At 34.5% G+C, this 21,839-nt stretch overlaps 2 protein-coding genes across 2 annotated transcripts in view; one reads left to right on the top strand and one right to left on the bottom strand.

Annotated features, from left to right (window-relative positions):
- The window catches only part of LOC117107842, a gene marked incomplete in the record, with an annotated part of 13,758 nt that extends 10,331 nt beyond the window's left edge, over nt 1-3,427 (top strand). Inside the window, 4 exon segments of the mRNA XM_033249638.1 lie at nt 593-882; nt 1,253-1,334; nt 1,452-1,558; nt 2,449-3,427. Of these exon segments, the coding sequence (XP_033105529.1) occupies nt 593-882; nt 1,253-1,334; nt 1,452-1,558; nt 2,449-2,986 (1,017 nt within the window).
- A 2,203-nt stretch (nt 3,428-5,630) lies between these two features.
- LOC117107843 (mRNA-decapping enzyme 1A-like) lies at nt 5,631-20,754 on the bottom strand. Its single transcript, XM_033249639.1, has 8 exons — nt 20,584-20,754; nt 19,256-19,296; nt 12,967-13,094; nt 10,769-10,832; nt 10,230-10,368; nt 9,168-9,896; nt 6,909-7,286; nt 5,631-6,389 (listed from the first exon to the last, which is right to left on the bottom strand). The coding sequence occupies exons 1-8, from the start codon at nt 20,740-20,742 to the stop codon at nt 6,327-6,329; spliced, it is 1,701 nt and encodes a 566-aa protein (XP_033105530.1). The 5' UTR covers nt 20,743-20,754; the 3' UTR covers nt 5,631-6,326.
- Nucleotides 20,755-21,839: the final 1,085 nt, after the last annotated feature.

Genomic DNA, 21,839 nt, shown 5'->3' with positions numbered 1-21,839 from the left:
CCTTTAGGGTATCAATCCTGTGAACAGCAGAACAGGAACCATCTCAGATCCATGGCAACAGATAGGACGCCCTCTTCCAAAACTGATTACTTTTTCTCTTTGGTATAATAGCGCATGAATGGGCCGTCTTGCTAAATTGGAAACTTTTGAACCTTGACCGACGCTTCTATTTGTTACGCGTAAATCGCGGAGAACGCTATCTTGTGTTTATAAGATCTTTGGTAGTAAGTTACCAAAATATTGGTGGCAGTACACTACTTGGATCATCTAAGGTTGTAGTTAAAAGGGGTTTTTTTTCATATCTCTATGTTGTTTATATCTCATTTCAGAAGCATACTAAAACAATTTCATGAATAGCAATTGAAAAAACCTTTACATTGAAACAAAAGATATTAACTGACTATTAACTGATGCAGGCTTTCATCATATTTATCAACTTTGGATTATTTCCCAGTCAATTGTTGGCTGTTACAATTATGGATGGTAGTACCTCATACAATAGAATATTCACATCTATACCAAAGCTATTAACTTACAGAAGCTTTCTTATTTTATCAACTTTGGATTATTCTGTTATATTTTTTACCCTTAGTCTTCTGATGCAGTGATAGATTTTGAGATACCACCTTTGTCTGGCAATGGCAAGACAGGCCCCCTCTACGGACGTCCTTCACTATGCCTAGCCCTGGAGAAGCTGGAAGATTCATATGACCACAAGTATATTCTACAGCAATGCATAGACTGGGGGTTCTACGAAGGGGCAGTGATCGTCAATGAAGCTGATGGCCACTTTCCCCAGGCTCTGCATTATCGACTGCTGGTAATTCAGAGGGAGGGACTGCACATACCGGAAGTGCATGAAGCATGCAATAAATACATAAGGTATGATTGATATAATTTGCATAATATTGTGTATAGTTCTGTTTATTTAATATTTCAATATGTTAAATGTGTTGGCTTTCAAAGGCTGATATTCAGAGATGTACAGGCTCTGTACTATACTACTGTACTGGTAATTCGGGGAGAGGGGCGGGGAGGATTGCACAAACTGGAAATCCATGAGGCATGCATTAAATAGATAAGGTATGAGTGCTCTAATTAGTGTAATTTATTTTATTTATATTTCGATATGTTATGGGTAGGCTTTCAAAGGCTGATTGTTAGATATGTGTGGAGGCTGTCATTGTAAAACAATGATTAATTTAGTTTATATTCAGTAACCATTATTTTTCCATTCTAATTGTTTTTGTAGACTTGTGGCTGAGAAAGCAGACAGTGAGAGTAGCCTCTCCTCTCAAACATGCCTAGTCACCTATAGACATTTACTTTTTGAGGTAAAATATAGAATATAAACAAACATATTAGAAATATCATCAAATACTATTATTATAATCTTTTATTTGTATTAGAATCAGGATCATTAATTAATTTTATTTTTCTCTTGTTTTTAGATTTTTCTTTTCTGGCACAAACAACAACTACCACATGATTCATTAGAGGAGTTGTTGCTTAGCAACATAAACTACCTTGCTCTGCCATTGACACTTATACTATTCAGGTTAGTAACCCATAAAATATTTAATAAATATTTATTAACTTATTTTTATTATACTTTAATTGGGTACTGTTTTTAGATCCGATGAGCTCTAGAAAAACTTGGCTGATTGAATAATAGACCTTTTTTGTCTCTACTGCCCTCATGAGACTGATTGATTAATAGTTGACTGATTAATAGATCTTTTTTAGCTCAAATACCTCTATTATCTTGCCCTCATCGGAGCTTTCGAGATTACGAGAACTTCTTATTATTCTATTTATATTATTATACTATTTATATTAACATTATTTCAACCAATCTTGTATAATATTCTTTTAATATACTGTTATTGGTCATTACATTATACTATAAAGTTATTTATGTATATTGACTAAGGTGGAATGGAGTTGCTTTGTGGTGTGGTGCTTGCCATCCTTTTCCATGTTCAAATCTTAGATTATTTCACCCAGTATCCTGTTTAAGTCAGTCAATTTCAAGATAAATTTGTACAGGGGCTGCAGCCAGAAAAAACTTGAGTGTTGGTTATTTGACAGTCAGGGTTCTGGGCCTACTCAATGAACCTGGTGAATTGTGTAAGACCGTTTTTTAAATGAGAAAAATCTAATATTCACAATAACATGTTTGATCAATTTTTTTCATGGACCTATGGAATGAAATACTAGTAGAAATGTGTTACCATCTGATTTTAAAATAAAAAGTCAGTGTATACTACAAGCTTGTTACATTCATTCTAACAGAAAAATGAAGCAAAAGATAAATTTAGACATCAGTATGATACAGGTTCTCTTCATTTATGATTTTGGTGTTAATAATAATATATTATAAATATATACAATATACTTATACACTGTACTCAAAATGTAGAATAAGTGTTTGTCTTTATTTTACAGAGCTGATCATCAGGAAGATGAACCAGCAAATGGTGATGTAGTGTCATCTGTTTGCTCGTCATTTACCACTGACTTCTGCCTTCAGATCACCAAGACTGTCATCTCAGACATCAGTAAGTTCAAAGGCCCTAATGACTACAGCAGACAGCTCCTCCCAGAAAGTCCAGATCCTCCAATGATGTCAGTCCCAGAAGAGAAGCTCTGGCAGGAGATACTGTACAACCTTGGCAAAGAGGCCGGTGTCAGAGAGTTTATTTATATTCCCGAGAACAAAGCTTCTGCAATGAAGGATTCATTGGATGAAGCTGGTAGAGACACTCAATCGGTTGTCTTCACTTGCGGCCATCATTTCCCCAATGAGCAGGTGTACCGAGAGCAAGCTGTGCCAGAGTTGTCCTTGAAGCTCCAGAGCCTGCCAGTGGCCTTACCTGCTAGTGCCACGATCCTCAGCCAGTACTATCAACAAGAAGGCTACCATCCAATAGCTTGCCCAGACTGTGTCTTTGCTGCCATCAAGCAGATGCAAGCTTCTTTGTAACGTGCAATTACAATTCAAAGTTTTTGAAGCAATTTTTTATGTCGAGGACAAAAATGTATTGAGTTTTATAAGTCGATGTGTTTTGATGCTTTTGTAAATACATTTTTATACTGAATCTGATCATGATGGTACTACATAGATTCTCTTGTTCTGATTGAGAATTTAGCCCGTCTTAATTTTGGTGCTGATTTTGCTCCACCAATAAGAATATTTGTTCCTTTTGTACATAATGCTAGTTTGTACTAATTAATCCTATTGGTGGACAAATTCTTTTTGTAACATTTTGTGGGATAAAATTTATTATTTGAAGCAATGTTTTAAGTGCAATTAATGTTAAGTTCTTTAACGCTGAAATGACATAACATGTGAATTAACGCAAGAGAATTCAAGATGACGACAGAGATTTATTTCAATTAAATAATGACGTGAACATGTTTTCCAGATATAGTTTACTCTTAAAGGATTTATAACTTGAGTATTACACCAACACTATCATTTATCATTGTTAAGCTCTGTCCGGACTATCACATTTTCTTTGAAAAAAAACATGTGACATGCCTAAGTATGGTCATGATGACATCACATCATGACCATATATAGGCACATCATGACCATATATAGGCACATCAAGACTATATATGGGTATATAACAGTTTTTTTTAAAGTCTTGACAGAGCTCTACTTTCAATCAAAACAAAATCAAGTTCACAACCGAATGAGGCTTAGACAGGCATCCTGCAGTAACGCTTATCCATTTGCCTATATATGGATGTTGGTATGACATCATCATGTCCATATAAAGGTAAATTACAGAGATTTGTCACATAAACTTGAGTGTGGACAAAGGTTTAGCTTCGGACATTCACTTTCCTTGAATGAGAATCTGTAGGCAGGCAAAGCAGGTATTGTATTTCAAGCAATTTCGATTTTAAAGTAAATTTTTTTGAATTGTCTTGTTTAGCTTGGTAGCAAAGAATACAAACTGTACTGCAAAGTTTTTCTTAACAGCTATAAAAATTAATTTAAGTTAAATATGATAACTCTTATACAACATTGGAAGTGGTTTGGTGCAATGAAAATGATTTTGTTTTCAATCCTTCGCTGTGCATTTCGCTTGTGTCCTTGGTCTAGTCAGCTGTATCAATGGATACCAGCAGGGAGTAACCTGCAATAGACCAGTGTCCCAACCTGGGGGAGCATCACGCTCACATGCACTACATGCTACTTCAAACTGGGGATACTAGGGATTTACCTATACAACATTGCATGACATATAGACAACTAATGCTAAATCCGATTAGGGGAAAAATAAAACAAAACCTGTTTCTCCTTTGAAGATAGCCATCACACAATGGTGGCTCTACAAATATGCTTGCAGGGAGTCAAACAAGGGGTTGTCTAGGGCCTCAGGTTACAATCCCCAGTCAAGGTCCTAGAGTAGTACCCTTGGTTGTGGTCAAGGGGAGAGATAATTTATGGCTTAGGATATTAGAAATTGTGCTTTTAGACCATAACAGTATGAACTGTAATCATGATAATTTGGTTCGATGGGAAATTTTTTATTTTATCAGCTGACAACAGGGGTCCATGTTTTGACCCATGGGGATTTACCCTTGCTGGTTCAACCTTTGATTTAGGAAATGTTCCCACTGACTTTAAATTCTAAACCTTGATAACCAAAGATTAACATAATTGTAACCTCAACTTCTCTCCTACTTGTAATGAAAAATATTATCACATAAGTGCTCTCTAAGTATGATAGACACATATTTAATATAATTGTCTTTGTAAATTTCATATTAAATTCCATAAGGTAATGAGTTTTAGGATTCTAAATATGCCTCCCCTACCATTATAATAACAATGGTCCACTGCGCAAGTTGAAGGTCAAGGTAGCAAGACTTTGAGCGTGCTGCTCACACGAATCAAGTGTTACCAAAATAGTAATTATAGTTTATAAATGAAACATGTTTAATTGTTTTTATTCATAACTTTATAGAAAATTTTTGAGCTGGTAATAGCTGCTCACACAAATCAAGTGTTATCAAAATAGTAATTCTAGTTAAAAATGAAATGATATTGTTTTATTAATTCATAACTTTATTATAACTTTCCCTGGTGGCAAAATCTAGAAAAACTCAAATAAGTAATTGAATTTTTAAAATGATCTAGTGAGCCATTGTACAATACAGCAGATCGAGGAATGGGTCCACAGAGAGTTTTAATGGCTTAGTATGGCTGAAATTGTGTTTAGACCACAATATTAGAGATTAACAATCAAAATAATATTTGGATGAGCAAAATATCATTTTTGTTTCCTGGCATCCTTTGTATACATATTTTTAAAACACGCTTTGATTGGATTGTAAACACCAAGGACAGCCCACGAAAGTCTAGAAGAAGACTTATTTCCAGTGGGGTCCTTCTGATGGCGATTGGTCAATACACCGGGGACAGACGGTGCGCTATTGTAACTTGTATATCAGCCCTCATGGGAATCAAACCGGGGACCCAGAGATCTCCACGGTTCAGCGCACACAGTGGCTACCACCAGATTAGCTGACTGAGCTAAGCTGCTCTCATGTAAAAAACTTATCTAAAAAAATAGTGCAAGACTAAAATACATACACTGCATAAAGTAAACTCAATTTAAATATCTTTATTGCTTAGTCCATCAAGATATAAAGGCCAATATATAAAGGGGTGTTTACTGTGAGGTAAAAGGAATTTGTAGTTATAGTTATAATCATTTTAGCCATATTAATCTCTCTTATCTAAACAATTTCACACTTGGTTAGAGATTATTTTTTGTTGCCGGGGGATCGAGATCCACTTTAGTCACCCCCTGGGAAGAGGTGATGAAAAATAATATTTAACTTGTATAACAAGTTGAAGATTTAGTTGAAATTTAACATCAACATACATCCATATTGTCTGGGTTTTCTCATTAGCTTTCAGACTATTATCAATTTATTATTGATACTCATATATTACAAAAAATGATTGCTATCGGCCATTGTCATTCTAATAGAAAACTTCATTTATGAATAAACTGGCATTAAGAAACATAGCAATAAACCTTGTAATAATAATTACTGGTAATTATCAATCCACGATTTGTCTTTCAATGGTTCATTCTCAACAAAAGAAATCTATTTTAACAAGAATTTGAGACTTTAATATTCTTGATGATAGTGCAGGCTACTTAGGGGATACAGCATTATGTTGATGTTTGCATTAAATTTTGCTCTAACACTCATGTATGCTACTATATTGATGTAATCTCTTCTGATTGGCTGTTAATGACATCATTTACTAAGCTTTTGATTTCTTCTTGGCATCATTTCTTCTGAGTTGTTTGTTGATAACTTGAGAACAGTTTGTCCACAAATATTGAATCTGTCTGAAAAAGGAAAAAAAATTGACTTTAAAATCACAGATGGCAGTGATTGTTATTAACTGATTTGTTTATGTGGAGGCAGTGATTGTTATTAACTGATTTGTTTATGTGGAAGGTCTTTAAATGAGAGTTGAGTTGCAGCTTGGAGGTTAAGGCGCCTAAAGAGTCAATGATTTATCAGGATGTTTTCTTTTGCGTGACATTATGTCATGCTCTGTGTAAATAGGCTTTTAGATGACCATAACTGTAAGATCTGCAAAGTAATGCATTTAATCAGATGACTTTGATTAACATCCGGCGACTGGGAGTTCTATGCTTGTCCAATGGAGGAGAGATTTTCTCCCTGATGCCACTGTTGCAAGTGGAGGGGGAGAGGGAATTGAAAAAAGAAAACTTGGTCATTTTTAGTATTTTATTGGAACTAACTTGCTACCATTGGTGAGGTGGGGGTGGGATCACCACTACACCCCAGCTTATACTCGTTTACTTAATGATGCAATAAAAGCACATAATCATTCTTACCTGTAACAAGTGAACAAACGCATCACGGAATTGGTCTTTTGTGAGAGCGGTGACCTGCTGGTTTATATCTGAATCTAGTCCAACTTTACTCTTTGCCTTCAAAGGTTGTTGCCTAACATCCTGGTGAGTGCGACTCAATTGGCTGCTTGACGATAAAGTAATCTTGTCTGCTTGGGTCATCAATGGGAAAGAGGAGGCTAGCGGTGTAGTAAATGTCGATGGTAAGGAGCTTGATACCGTAGTTTTGGTTGACAGATTCATGTGCGAGCACTGGCTTGGTAGGCCTGTAGTGGGCTTTGATGCTGGGTTAGTGTCACTGGAAGTTCTTGGGCGGAAGGCACTTGGTGCAAGGAGAAGAGGGGCTGAGTTGGCAGATTTCTGTTCAAACAAAAACATCCAATTCTATGTCAAACAAAGTTAAATTGTTTCAGATACAATATGGGGCTTGCCATGCCAAAACCAGCATTAGTGACCAATTAATATATTCATATCCTCCACATTTAGAAATGGCAGGTCATTTACTGCAACTGACTTTACTATTGCCAAAGATGAGTAAAAGTATCACAGCTTCTCTGTCCTAAAGTATGCAATATTTCCATTCTTATGCTAATTAAGTTGGTTTTTGGAGTGGCAAGCCTCATGATACAAATGATTAATATCAATTAACTTAACAATGAGGGTTCATGAAGGAGTCCAGGCAGGCACAGGACCTCCTTTTGAGGAACCATCCAACAGTTTTGTTGAGAAAATTAATTTGAAAATACATTTTTACAGCCTGAGAGTACCATTTCCGGGGCATTTAGAGGTGCCTATTCTTAAAATTTGCTACAACCTTTGTGGGGCTGGAGTTAGGTGTAGACCACCTGATGACCTTGGACTATAGTTGACACAATGTACATGTGGAATTTTTATCCTCATTATAACCATATCATAAATAACATCTATATTCTAGATAAGCTATATTAAAATATATATTATTAAATCAATAATTTTAATATGTGTTATTAAATCAATATTAATATATTGTTACTTTGTATATTAGCATTTACTCGCATCTGTACAGTGAACTCACTCATCTAAGTAAAAGCCTGAGGCAATGTTTACCATAAGAGTGAAATATTTACCTCCTTTTCTAAAGTAAATTTATTTTCTAAAATTCAGTGTCATCTTTTTATTAGCTAATAAACTAGAATATGAATTACTTATTAGTATTATTACCACACAAAAGGGGACAGTCTGTAAAAGAATTATCACACATCCTTGTACAATCTTCCCATTCCTTCAACTATTTCCAGGCTACATTGCAGTGCAAAATCGATTATGTAATTAAAGTGTCACTTAAAAGCTGTCATATTAGCATTGAAATGTGTCTGCTGCAATTATCTAATCAAAAATGAATACCTCAGTATGTTTACATTTTCATAGGATACCTGTAGGCTCATAATCGATGTTAAGTTTGTCATTCAGTATTCAGCATCCTTTATTGTCATTTGTAAAATTAATTTTACATAGAAATACAATAGAAAGGGTCTGCTTATAAATAAACAGAAAAAATAACTAGGTAATAACAATCCTACGCACACATCTAAATAAAGATACCCTAGTGTATAATAACCTAATAACTTATAATAACCTATAATGGTGGTTGGTACATGAATACCACTTTTCATTGCTCTTGCCTTATCTCTAAATACTTTAAACCTCCTTTGCGGTCCAATCATGTACACATTTTTTTATGTATTTTTATAACATGCATGTAGCCCTCCTCAGCATGCTTTTTGTAGCAGCGGTTTGGTGCACCGGTTGCAGTTCTGCTTCTCAGCCTTGAGGTCAGAGATTCAATCCCTCGTGTATTTCGCTTGTGTCCTTAGACAAGGCACTTTACCTATGGATGTCTCTCTCCACCCAGGAGTACAAGTGGGTGCCTGGTAGGCTCAAACACAAAATGCACTGATTATTGCTGCAACATTATGGAATTCTCCCCAGGGGCCTGAGTATGTGTTCTATATGTGCTTGATTCAATGACTGGGGGTAATAATGTTAAGCGCACAGAGGTCTCTACAATATGCGCTCTATAAGTCAACCATTATTATTACTATATGTGCATTCTCTATTTTTTCTTTGGTTTGGCGGATAAAGTAATTGTATGATGACAAGTAAATGCCAATGTCACTGCTGCTAAATATTACGTACTGCTGTGAATACTGGTGATTTCTTAATACCTTGATTGAGGTATGATTAGACAGCATATTAACTCACCGTTGTGTCTATGTTTGCCTGCTGCTGGAGACCTAGAAGCAGTGCGTTTCCAGCGCCAACATTTGTGGCAGCCATCTGACCTGGGCTTGGTACTGAGGCTGTTTTTGGTTGCTGGTTGGTCACAGATGCTTTTAAACTGGCTAAAAGAGCTTGGTTGATATCTACTTCTCCACTCCCTGACAAGATGTCTTCATTAAAAGATTTAAAAGCATTATCACTCTCCCTTGTTTTAGGAAACGACACGGACGGGGATAATGTTTTAACAGGATTCCCATGTGATTCAGAATGCGGAACAGAGGTTATGTTAAGTTTGGCGAAAAAGTCTTGTAGTGGGGCGGGCGTCTTTCCTTCAGGTTCTTTCTCGCCCCCACCTTCGATGCTCTGAACAGTAAGTGGTCTTAAATGACCACCTCCGCTTTCCTGTTCACCATGAAGCTTCTCAATACTTTCTACCGTGTGTATATTGTTCACAGGCAGTGGCATAGCACCCTCGCCAGGATGTGACAGAAGTTTTTGTAAGACAGGGTGAATAGTTTGATTTACTTTAGGTCCTTGTGTATTGTGCTGTACCGATAATGACCGATTCACCATCGGCCTTAATGTACTTGATTCAGACCCTACTTGACGTGGGCTCTCTGCTTTTATAGGAACAGGCCTCACTGGACTTGATCGGACTTCCGTTATGCCTTCTTCAACTGACCGGTGTGGAACTTGTTCTGATCCTTGTGACTAGAAAAACAATAATAATTTGATACACATAATAAAGGTTTACTATCATCTCATCTATCTTTTTTCTTATTCAAACATATTCTTAGTGTTTGCTACTGTATGTACTTTTTTCTTAACAAAACAATATAATAAAGGTCTCCTTCAAATTAAAGACCACTTTTGGGACCGACAGTTCCATAGTATTTAGCAGCTTTGGTCTCTAATTAGAATAATAAAGACAAAAGACATTTTACTAATATGGGACCACAGAAAACTGGTCTTTAATTGGAGGTGGTCTTTAATTTGAGGGGATTCTAATTTGACAGAGACCTGTATAAAATAAGAAATCATTACCTCAAGATATACATTCTGAGCCCTATTCAACATCTGCATTATATCGACCGGTCTCTGTGCTGACCACCCGCCATCGCTCTCCGACATGCTGCGTTGTCGGACTTTCTTCTCAGCAACTAATTTTGCTTTATCGGTCAAACTGTAATTCAAATTAAACTTAATTATCAAAGGTTTAAGATGAACTTGTTGCAGACATGTAGCTAAGAGACCAAGACCTCCGCTGGCTTGGTCATAAATTATAAGAGGCTTAACACTTTTAGTCTCCTATCAGGGCTTTACCTCTGGATTTCACCGGCCTCCACCGGATATTGTCATACTACTGTTGGACAGTTTAGAATGCCTAGAGCCACCACTGCATATCAGATGTACCATATGGACAAAGGTGGACAAATGGATATATAATCACATTACGGGATTACCCATGCTTGTTACAGATTGCATAATGTATACCATGCTTATTTCAATGCCCATACTAGGTGATCAACTGTTTAAGCTGGCCTAAACCCATTAGACCTTTCATTTAATATTAATAAATTTACCTTTGCATTAATTTTGAAACGGTCTGACAGTCTTCTGGCTTGTAAAACCACATACCATAAATTGCTTTGAATAAAACAGTACAAAATTAAAAATTATTAGCATGCATTTACATGACCATAAATAAGAAATATCATACTTAGATTTTGTTTATAGTCGTATCTGATATATTGGCATACAGTAGCTTTGCTTCCAATGTGATATCATAACATATTGTACATGGCCTCCAAGATCACTCACACATTATTCAAATTCTACTTGGAATCTTCCACTCTCACAGAGGGATACTGGAAATGAATGTATCTAGTGTAGATGAAATCTGATACAGTGCAATAAATTAAAACACAAACATGGTCATATGCACATGCATGTTATAAAGGAATCGCTATAAACCTCAAAGCAATCCGAAAATCAATCCAAGTTATCACATTAGTTCGCCTCAGCGCACATCACATTCTATAATTTGAACATGTTAGGATGCTAAAACAATTAAGTTATAGCAATATCCTATTTCTATGTCCCGTATTTGTTAATAATTGATGCATGTAAAAGTGCAATCCCTACAAGTTGTAGACAAATGCACTGCTTTGATATTAAGTAATTCTAATGAGACATTCACAATTGCATCATAGAGTACAAACAGCGCATAATAATCTTGCTGGGATAAAGACAAAGCAACCATGATTTGTGTAATATTAACTTAGACAACTAGAATGACGAAGCATTTCAGAACTGGTAGTTTGTGTGGATCAAATTTTTTTTAAAGTAACAGTGGTATTTGTAGCACCCATTTACCATTAGAATTACAAAAGCAAGTAAGAACAAAGGAAGTTTTGTATAGCTACCAATAACCACAAATTATTACGACGCAACAATTGCTGTGTAGCATCATTTAACATAGTATTACTTAAAACAGATTAAATTTTTGTAGCATTGCCCATTTATCATTACAATTACAATAAAGCAACATCAGTTTGTGTGGCAATCAATATCATTTAAAAAATAATAAAACAACAATATCTGTAATTTAACCATTTCACCACTAAAATTATTCTGAAGCAACAATTGTTTTTGTATTTCTTGAAGGTTTGCATGGCGAGTATCAATAAACATATAACAAATTTTTTGGTACACCATGTGTAAATAAAAGAATATGGTTTTTATTAAGAGACAACCAACCAGTGGTTTTTACCTTAATAAAAACCATATTCTTTTATTTACACATGGTGTACCGAAAAATTTGTTATATGTTTAATTGTTTTTGTAACATCATTTATCATTAATTCACAATTGCATCATAGAGTACAAACAGCGCATAATAATCTTGCTGGGATAAAGACAAAGCAACCATGATTTGTGTAATATTAACTTAGACAACTAGAATGACGAAGCATTTCAGAACTGGTAGTTTGTGTGGATCAAATTTTTTTTAAAGTAACAGTGGTATTTGTAGCACCCATTTACCATTAGAATTACAAAAGCAAGTAAGAACAAAGGAAGTTTTGTATAGCTACCAATAACCACAAATTATTACGAAGCAACAATTGCTGTGTAGCATCATTTAACATAGTATTACTTAAAACAGATTAAATTTTTGTAGCATTGCCCATTTATCATTACAATTACAATAAAGCAACATCAGTTTGTGTGGCAATCAATATCATTAAAAAAATAATAAAACAACAATATCTGTAATTTAACCATTTCACCACTAAAATTATTCTGAAGCAACAATTGTTTTTGTATTTCTTGAAGGTTTACATGGCGAGTATCAATAAACATATAACAAATTTTTTGGTACACCATGTGTAAATAAAAGAATATGGTTTTTATTAAGAGACAACCAACCAGTGGTTTTTACCTTAATAAAAACCATATTCTTTTATTTACACATGGTGTACCGAAAAATTTGTTATATGTTTAATTGTTTTTGTAACATCATTTATCATTATCAACTATTATTATTATTGTAATAAACCAATAGATGTTTTTGTTGCACCATTTATCATTATTATGTTAAATACAGTCATCTATCATTGAAAACTACAATGTGTAGTACCAGTTTTCTTAAAATTATACCACAACATTGGTTTGTGTACCACGATATATAGTTAGTTTAAAAGGGACAGTAGTTTTTGCATAATGTTCAATTATAACTAACAGTGGTTCGTGTTGTAATAATTTGTGTAGCAACATTTACCTTTAGCTGTACGATAAAGTAAGAATGGTTTATGTAACTGAAATTCTAACTCCTTGTTGACTGGTTCTGTCCAATTCTCCATACTTAACCGATTCATGATCATGAATCCATGATAGGGGATTGCTGATCTGTAAAAAAAAACACACAAGTGAGTTACAAAATCATGATACTATTATATAGAGAATCTTTAAAATGTCAGTGGTAATTCTTCACATAAGGAGTGAAAATCAATTTCCTCTAATCAGGTTCTAATCCCCAACGAAGATAACTTGGTCAGGCATCCACATATACAGCAAGAAGCTTGGGCTCGAATCTCTGCTGGGGCGATTTTTTAAAAATTCTTGCAGTGCTTTAATTATTACAATTTCTATACATTTATAGAGCATTACTATGACGGTTTAGAGGTATATTTACATGTATATGTGTTGGGGAAGGGGTGTGACTGGAGAAAAAAAATCATTTATCAGATCAAATTACAGTACAGGTATTATTATAATACTACCTAACAAAGTAAGAAAGCATACAGTACAAGTTGTTAATTAATATATATGCCTCAGGCTTGAAAAATGTTACTACCTCGCAACTAAATCATTCTCTAATAATAGTAATATCAAATTCCATTCCCGTGATACACAACTATGGTCTCATTATTACAACACGTTGTTTGTTCTAGGCTAGCCTTGCATATCCAGACTTTATAGACAGTTTTAAAAGTGAAAGAGACTAATTAGACAGAGTAACATTCCAGGAATTTCTTATGGAAAATTCCTTGAATTCTGAAACAACAGGGGTAAAAAAACAATTATGTGATAAGGCCAAACTGCCCATGTCTTTGTTCTACATAGTGAAGGAACTCCAAGTAAGTAAAAGATGTAGAAGCATAGGTGAGATTGTATACAGGGGGTTAGACGTACTAGAACTTTGGCCTCTATCACTTACGGGATGATTCAGTTGCTATCCACGTGCCGTTGATGACTTGCTTGTTGTTTTTGCAAATAAAGCACAGGCAGGACCATATTTTCACGCATAATCACATGAATGAGGCCCACTGAGCATGCTCAGAGTACCACCCACTACATGATTGACACTTTCATCTGTGGCTGTGTGAGTATGCCAGTAGTTTCTTATTTTATAGATGAAGATGATATGGAATTATTATTCCCTGTACAATTTACTCTAGGTGTTTTTTCTAGGTAACCTAATTTTTTCCTACGATTTATTCTACTGTTACTTTATATGGGATCACATTCTGCTCTCTTCAAGACAGGAGTAAAATTCTTCAGGCATCTTGGATTTAATTTTGAGTTTTTTCATCTCTGTATAAAAAGGTACGTCTTACAGTACAAACTACTTTATCAGTTTATTAACACTTTATAGCTTATTAACAGTTAATTATTATTCATAAACTAATAAATGATGAAGCAGGGAGAGTATGTTGAATACTATTATACTATAGGACAAGTTAAAAAAAAAGAGTTTCCAATTTGAACTTTTTGATAGAGAAAGAAGTCTTTGTTTTTATGGTTGTCAGCATTTTGTGTCTACTGTATGTTGTCAACCCAGTACAGTATTTGTAACAGAATCTGATCTACACAGGCCAAAGTAGAGAATAAATATAAAATTTAAGACAAATGCCTAAATCTTTGGAACCTTTCCTTATAATTTAACCAGTTATAATCACACAACAACACAAATTATTTTTTTAATGTATATTGATACTGTAGCTATTATTAAGAGAAAAAAAAAGCATTAAATTGCGGTTTCCATTGTCAAGTACCACAAATAATTAATACCACCATGATAGCCTCAATTTATAATTAAAAATTAGTTACAAGACATGATTTAAGTATTAGGAGATATATTTTAGACTGGAAAGGATTTATTAAGTGGGGTCCTTCTGGTGGTGATTTGGGCAGTCAATCCCCTACATTTCCGAAGAGTGTACTGCGTTCTTTAACGTGCCCATGGGCCATAATGCACATGGGATCAAAGGCTTAAACGTCTCATCCAAAAGACGGTGCACTATCGTAACTTGTATTTCAGCCATCTAGCTGAAATACAAGGAGAGCTGCGATGGGAATTGAACCGGGGAACAAGAGATCTCCACAGTTCAGCGCACACACTGTGGCTACTACTACCAGTTTAGCCAACTGAGCTAAGCAGCACATCAGGACATTAATTCATTAATCAATTAATTATAATCATGAATATATATTGATGGTATTACCTGTATCTCAAATTTTATCACAAACAATGAATGATATCAAATTCAGTTATCAACACAATGACGACATTCCCACTTCAAATTTGAGTTATGATTAACATACCAATAATGTTAAAATCATTACAAATAGTGATAATATCATTAATACAACTTTTTAGCTATCACAAAATGCATTCAAGAACATAGTGAATAGTACTGTAGAACAAGGAGATTTGGCAAATAATGAATTTAACTGAAAATAACAATACTGTACACCACATACTGTACATTGCTGATCTATGACAGCCTTGCCAGATTTACACTTAAGGAGCCTGATGCAATTGTAAGGATATGTGCACAGAAACAATAAATATTGACTCCAGACAAACTTAAAACTTAATTTGTATTGAGTACAGTATTGTATGATAAAAAAAACTACTGTATGTATGCTTTGAAATTCAGATAGAAAATTGCATAATTACTTTGAACATTAAAATTTAATGCTATTACATTACAGTAGTTTAACTTTAAAATATTGTTTTCGAATGAGAAATTAATAAATTCAAACAAAGGCTTTGAGTCAGTGGCATATCCTGGAGTCTTGACATGGGGGAGGGGGGCTGATGGGGGTGCGAAGGTCACGGTAGACTCAATGTTGAGCGTGATTTTTTTGGGTAGGGAAATACTGGGGGACAAGTATTTTGGGGGAATGGCCCCTCCCCCATGCACACTTAGATACACCATTGCTGTGAGTTTGTCCTCAAATTAAATTTTACCATGAAAAATTTATATTTATTTAATTACGTACAAAAGATGAAATTTACAGGTAATTAGGACTGTGTATTTAAGTACTGTGGTAAAATATTTGTCTTGTTTCGTATTTCAGGTTTTATTATCATATATTTTTTAGGTAGAGGAGTTGGAAGAATGCATACAGTACATTTGATGGAAGTAATTCCTCATTACTTTTTATTCATTACTGGCACTTCCTGTAACACAAATTATTATTTACTATATTTTTTTTATAAAAGAAGCCTAATAATATAATATAATAATAGAGAAAATATGATACAGTAAACCTGTTTTTTTTTTTATAGTCAGTTTTTGGTTTTGGTAGTGTTAATATTGGTTTAGTTCTGGTATCATAGTAATTATTTCTAAAGTGAAATTTGTTTGATAGATATTGAGGTGCAAGGTTGTTCATAATTTTAAACATGATAATAGTCTCATTTATATACAATCATTGTTCCAAATTCATCCATTTAAGGCTTTGAAGAGCTTGTGTACTGGAGTCACTTCTTGATTTGTTTGTAATAATTTTTGCTGCCCGGTTTTGAAGAATTTGAAGCGTTTTACTTTGAATTTGATTTGAGCGTCCCCATACGACATGACAATATTCGAGGTGTGGAGCCATTAGGGATTTGTACAGTTTGCATTGAACATCTTTTGAAAGAATTTGGCTAGTCTAGAAAGAAAACTTACAACAGTCTTTATTACGAAGCTCAAATATTAAAGCAGCCATGTTCTTTTATTTGTTAATTAACAATTTCTGTTGCGAATACCACGCAATTATTGACGGACATAATAAATTCAAGCATTTTTTTATGTTGGTGTTTTGATTATACATTCGCTTTCAACGTGAAAAGAGAAGTTATACCTTAGAAAATGAGCCTGTAGATCGCAATGTAAAATATTATCATCATTATATTATTAGTAAAATTACTATAACGCATAATAAATTAGTAATGCAATTGTTTTGTTGGACATTTGATACCAGATTAATCATACACAACGTGCAGCCGTCTCCATACCCCGGGGAGTATTACGCTCGTTCAGCTCGCTCAGAACTACAGCACGATTGTAACATATATTGAAATAAATACACTTTGTATTTTTTATCGATGATGTTATTATTCATGTACAATGAATTCATCAACATGTTAAACATAAATTGTTATCAGAAACACATGCTACTCATTAATCAATATAATTAATGTTACGGGAACACGAATTATTCATTGAAAACCCTTAATGATCACACAAGAAATTAATTTACTCTGCATTCAGTCCTGAACTTCAACATGTTGTGTCAACACAAGTAAATTATTGAGAATTCAATAATGTAAATACTTATAAAAATGAATCATCACGTACAATAGGGTAACTAACAATCGAGGCAACACAAGAATGAATGCATCGGTGTTCATTAGATCTTTATATGGTCAAGTAAAGAAAAATGTAAATCTTGCCTAGGCCTAGAGATGTAACTATGTGTGATTTTCTTTCTCTGTATAATGCTTGAGTTTAATGTGGAGTTGAATAGCATGGTGGTTAAGATGCTTGCCTATCAGTATCAATTCCAGCATCCTGATTTTTTTTTTCTAATGAGTCCATTCCCTAAGCCATAAGTAAGACTAGTCTATGTACTGTAGAATATCTTGTCTGTGTTGTTATTTGAAAGTAATAGAAAAGAAAGGATTTGAAAGAGTTAGAAATGTGACTGATTTCACTGTTTGGCATATCTTTGGCCCTTGTGCATAAAGGTAAATTTAAAACTAAAGAATGAATGAATGAATGAATGGACAATGAATGAATGAATGGATCAACAGATGAGTTAGTGAATGAATAATTGAATGAAGGAATGTATGTATGAATGTCTGTATGAATGAATGAATGAATGAATAGCAACAATGCCTTTTAATTTCAGTGACTGTTAATGATGAGCAACGCATTCAATGATGATAATAATTGATAACTTGATATATGTCATTTAATTTGACAAATGCTACCCTGTGTGCTCTATGATGTCTCAATAGGGGTAGCCAGATTACAGAAAACCCCCCTAAGTTTATTATAAATGTGTGACTCAGCCCTCCTGTGTTTATCATAGTCCTGGGTATTCCGAGTGATATTGCACCTGGGAATTTGACAAGGCCTACCTCACCAGCTCAAGCAGCCTGCCACCAATCCCCTATGATATCGACAACAGCTGACTACACACTGCTGATGATTAATTGGGTACACGGCTATAATAGTTGCATGTGCTGGGGGGATGTTTCACTAACAATCTGAATACGATGTTGAATTAATTGCAATATTGTGAGGACAGCATGGGAGCAGTACATAATCATTTAATCAATCCAGTTTGCATATCATGTATCATGCGTATCAATGAAGCATTTTGAGAAAGTAATCACCACTGCTACTACCATCACTGTAGTAATAATTAATAGATTTCTTATTTAAATGTACTTACTGTGCTAACTCATGTATGTAAAGTACATTATCAAGTATAAGGCCACAATTCAGGTACAAGCCTATCCTTCAGGTAAAAGCCTAATAATAATAATAATAATAATAATAATAATAATAATAATAATAATAATAACAATGATAATAATAATAATAATAATAATAATAATAATAATAATAATAATAATAATAATAATAATAATAATAAAATCTTGTAATACAAAAATATTCTGGAATACATCCAATTCCAAGCACAACTGCATCATTCATGTATAAACCCACCATATACTAGTCAGGTAATAAACCCATAATTCAGATATAAGCCCATTAATCAGTTGCAAGCCCCTAACACCCAGGTAAAAACACAACCACCACAAGCTTAATTTCAATTACTTTGAATTTGAGCACTACTTAGGTATAAGCCCACATCTATACAAAATCCCATATTATTCCTATACCAGACGTTCGGGAGACTGGATGGGTGATGGTAAAAAAAAGTGCGCCCTCACCTTTCAAAATGTTATTTTTATGGATGTACTATGATCTTTCAAGGTGCCAGCGATACAAGGGAAGCCTTTGGACACTGACATCATCGATGTAGTCGGTGCACAAAGGAAAAATTGACACAAAAATACTCAATTATTACTCAAAAAGCCACTAATTTGCCAATTTTGGTATTTTGGGCTTCTTTTCTGAAAATTCGGGAGAATATAACAAAACCCGTGAGATTGCATAGATATTCGGGAGAATCTTGATTGAATCTGGAGACTCCCGATTGAATCAGAAGGGTTGAGACGTGTGCTATACATAAATCCCAAAATATACAAAGCCTACCTTGAGTACACAAATAGTGTTCCTTCTATTTCTGTCTTTTCCTATAAAAAAAAAACAAAACCAAAAAGAAATTAAATTATTGAAATATAATTATATACCATGATCTTTTTTATCCAAACAAATAAAAGAAACACATATAAATCAATAAAAACAAACTGAATGCAGAATTCAGGTAGCTTTATTTAATCACATGAGTTTAGTTTTTTAATGAGTATATTTTGATGTGTAATTTGTAATTTGTTCCCAATAATCAATCCGTTCAATTTGTGATAACAATTAAAAACTGTTTGCAAGAAAAAGCAATATTAAAATTCCAGTAGTAAACTGTACTATATAAGATACTTTTTAATTTTTCATTTACTCGACCACTGGAAGGCAAATTTGGATCACAGATAGCATAGAGTACTGTATCTCAGTAATTTAATTACAAATTATTCACATTCTCAAGTACTGTTTTAGATGAAGCATGACATGCCATTGGCGGATCCAGAGATGTCCGAAAGCCTGGGGCATTTTCCCGCGAAATTTTTGTCTTCTAAACACCCGAAAATAACCTCTGATGCGTTTTGGGCGATCATTCATTTCTTTTTTTTTTCTTTTCTTATTTTTTTTAACTTTCCAAAAAGGGGGGGGGGGGGCACAGATGGCCCGGTCCCCTCTAAATCCGTCCCTGCATACCCAAAGATACAGGCCATGTGGTCAGCCTCGTGGCTATTCGGTATTAACAAAATATTTAAAAGTGACAAGGTTTATAAATAACAACTTCTTTGTATTATTATAATAACAAGATAAATAATAAACCAATATACTAGTACACTTGTCAACAAGTATCACAGGTTTTTAATTTCTTTACCATGCCACAGTAGAGATATCATTAGGCCTTAATAACTTTTGTTCATATTGACTAATTGATTAACTGATCTTTTTTATGCAGTGCATTACTTTAGATCATTTTTTACAGTACATTACTGTATATGGATAGTTTAATGTTTGATTAAACCAGGTTGGGCTCCATTTTGGCCAGGTGTGATTGGCCAAGTTAGGAAGCAGATTTTCCAGCCTTTCCCTGTGGAATAACAGCTGTGTACTAGCCTAAGGCCTAGCTAGGCATAATTTCCCACATTTTCTAACCTATAGCATTGCCGTAAGACTAGTCGCTAAATAGGCCTAGGTCCTTAGGCCTACTAGCTGGGCACTGTTTATCTATGTCTGTCTTTAATTAGGTCTCGCTAGGCCTAGGCTTAGATTAGTCAGCCAGTGAAAAGTAAGCCGAGATCCAGCCAGATCTTATCTTACATTGGTCTAGCCTAGCCTTCCTTATGACTCACCCATTCTGTAGTGAATTTATAAAGTGCAACTTGGCTGGCAGTCGCAAGAATTGTTGTTATATTTGGGTCACATTGTTGCAATGCAGCTAGATTTATCTTTTCTTCCATTTCTTCTTTCACCCGCAAATTTTCATCGATGGGCATGGAGGCAGCCATCATGCATCCTTTATCGTCAAATGCAAAAATATGATTACGCCCTCTAGAGCTACAACACTTTATAAAAGAAAAAAAGGAGATGGTACCACGGCAATTTCCTCAGCCTCCTCCTCATCCAAAATGTTTGGTTCTATGGGCAGGCCTAATTACTTAATAAAAAAAAGTAGCATATTCGTTTTCCAGTGAGCGTGAAGGTTAATGTTGACTTTTGCTTTTGAATCTGAATATTGTTACATGATCCTCTTCTGTTTTATCATAGATTTACTGAGGTGTTATGTTTAAAACATAAAGCTATACTAAACAAGGTTTAAAGGAGTCTTTTCTTTAACATCATAATGTGTATTATATTTCAATTCATCCTGAATTGCATAGGAGGCCATACAAATATGTCGTTATTGAATGTTTTGGTTACTCGTGCATCTCATACAAGGCTAATGCACACAAGTGCTTCTTTTAGTGATTTACTGTAGTCAGGAATCGCTATTTGTTTTCCGATAAGATACTACATAGGCCTATGCCTAATTATTAAACGTTTTATACCGATAACGAAATTATGTATAATATGCCCTTTTTCACTATAAAGCGATAAAAACGAATGAACAAAACAAAAGGTAGGATTGGATAGGATTAATGTGGTATAGAAAAGGGGGGGGGGGAGGTGGTGTCACGTAGGATTTTGACTTTTTGTAGCAACTATGATTTTATTGCTCTTTATTTATATTTGTCGCTTACGTTTAAGTTCTATGTATCCTTGTATTACTGTTGTAATATTTTAATTCGGAAAAAATTGGTACGAGGATATTTTTGCAGACATTATTAGCATTTAGTGCCATGTCTGACTGACGTAATACTAACCACCGTCCGCGTAATTCTTACGTCAAACCATTGCTAATTATTATCACATGACAAAAGCACACCGTATCCTAGTATGAAGCAATCGATATTGAATGCGAGAAAATGAAATGCGGTAAAATTAAATCTTAACAACATCAGTCAATTCACAGATTTAACCTTGACCTTGACCTACGCCTGTCGCTCTAACATCCAATTCACAACTTTCTTCCATGCTGTTCTGTCCTGTGCATAGTTACCACTGTCTC

The sequence above is a fragment of the Anneissia japonica genome, unplaced genomic scaffold, assembly GCF_011630105.1.
Source record: "Anneissia japonica isolate Jap-2015-1 unplaced genomic scaffold, ASM1163010v1 scaffold288060_len1141017_cov207, whole genome shotgun sequence".
Lineage (NCBI taxonomy): Eukaryota > Metazoa > Echinodermata > Crinoidea > Comatulida > Comatulidae > Anneissia > Anneissia japonica.
Note: the sequence above shows the minus strand (reverse complement) of the source record. Positions and strands in the feature narration are given on the sequence as shown.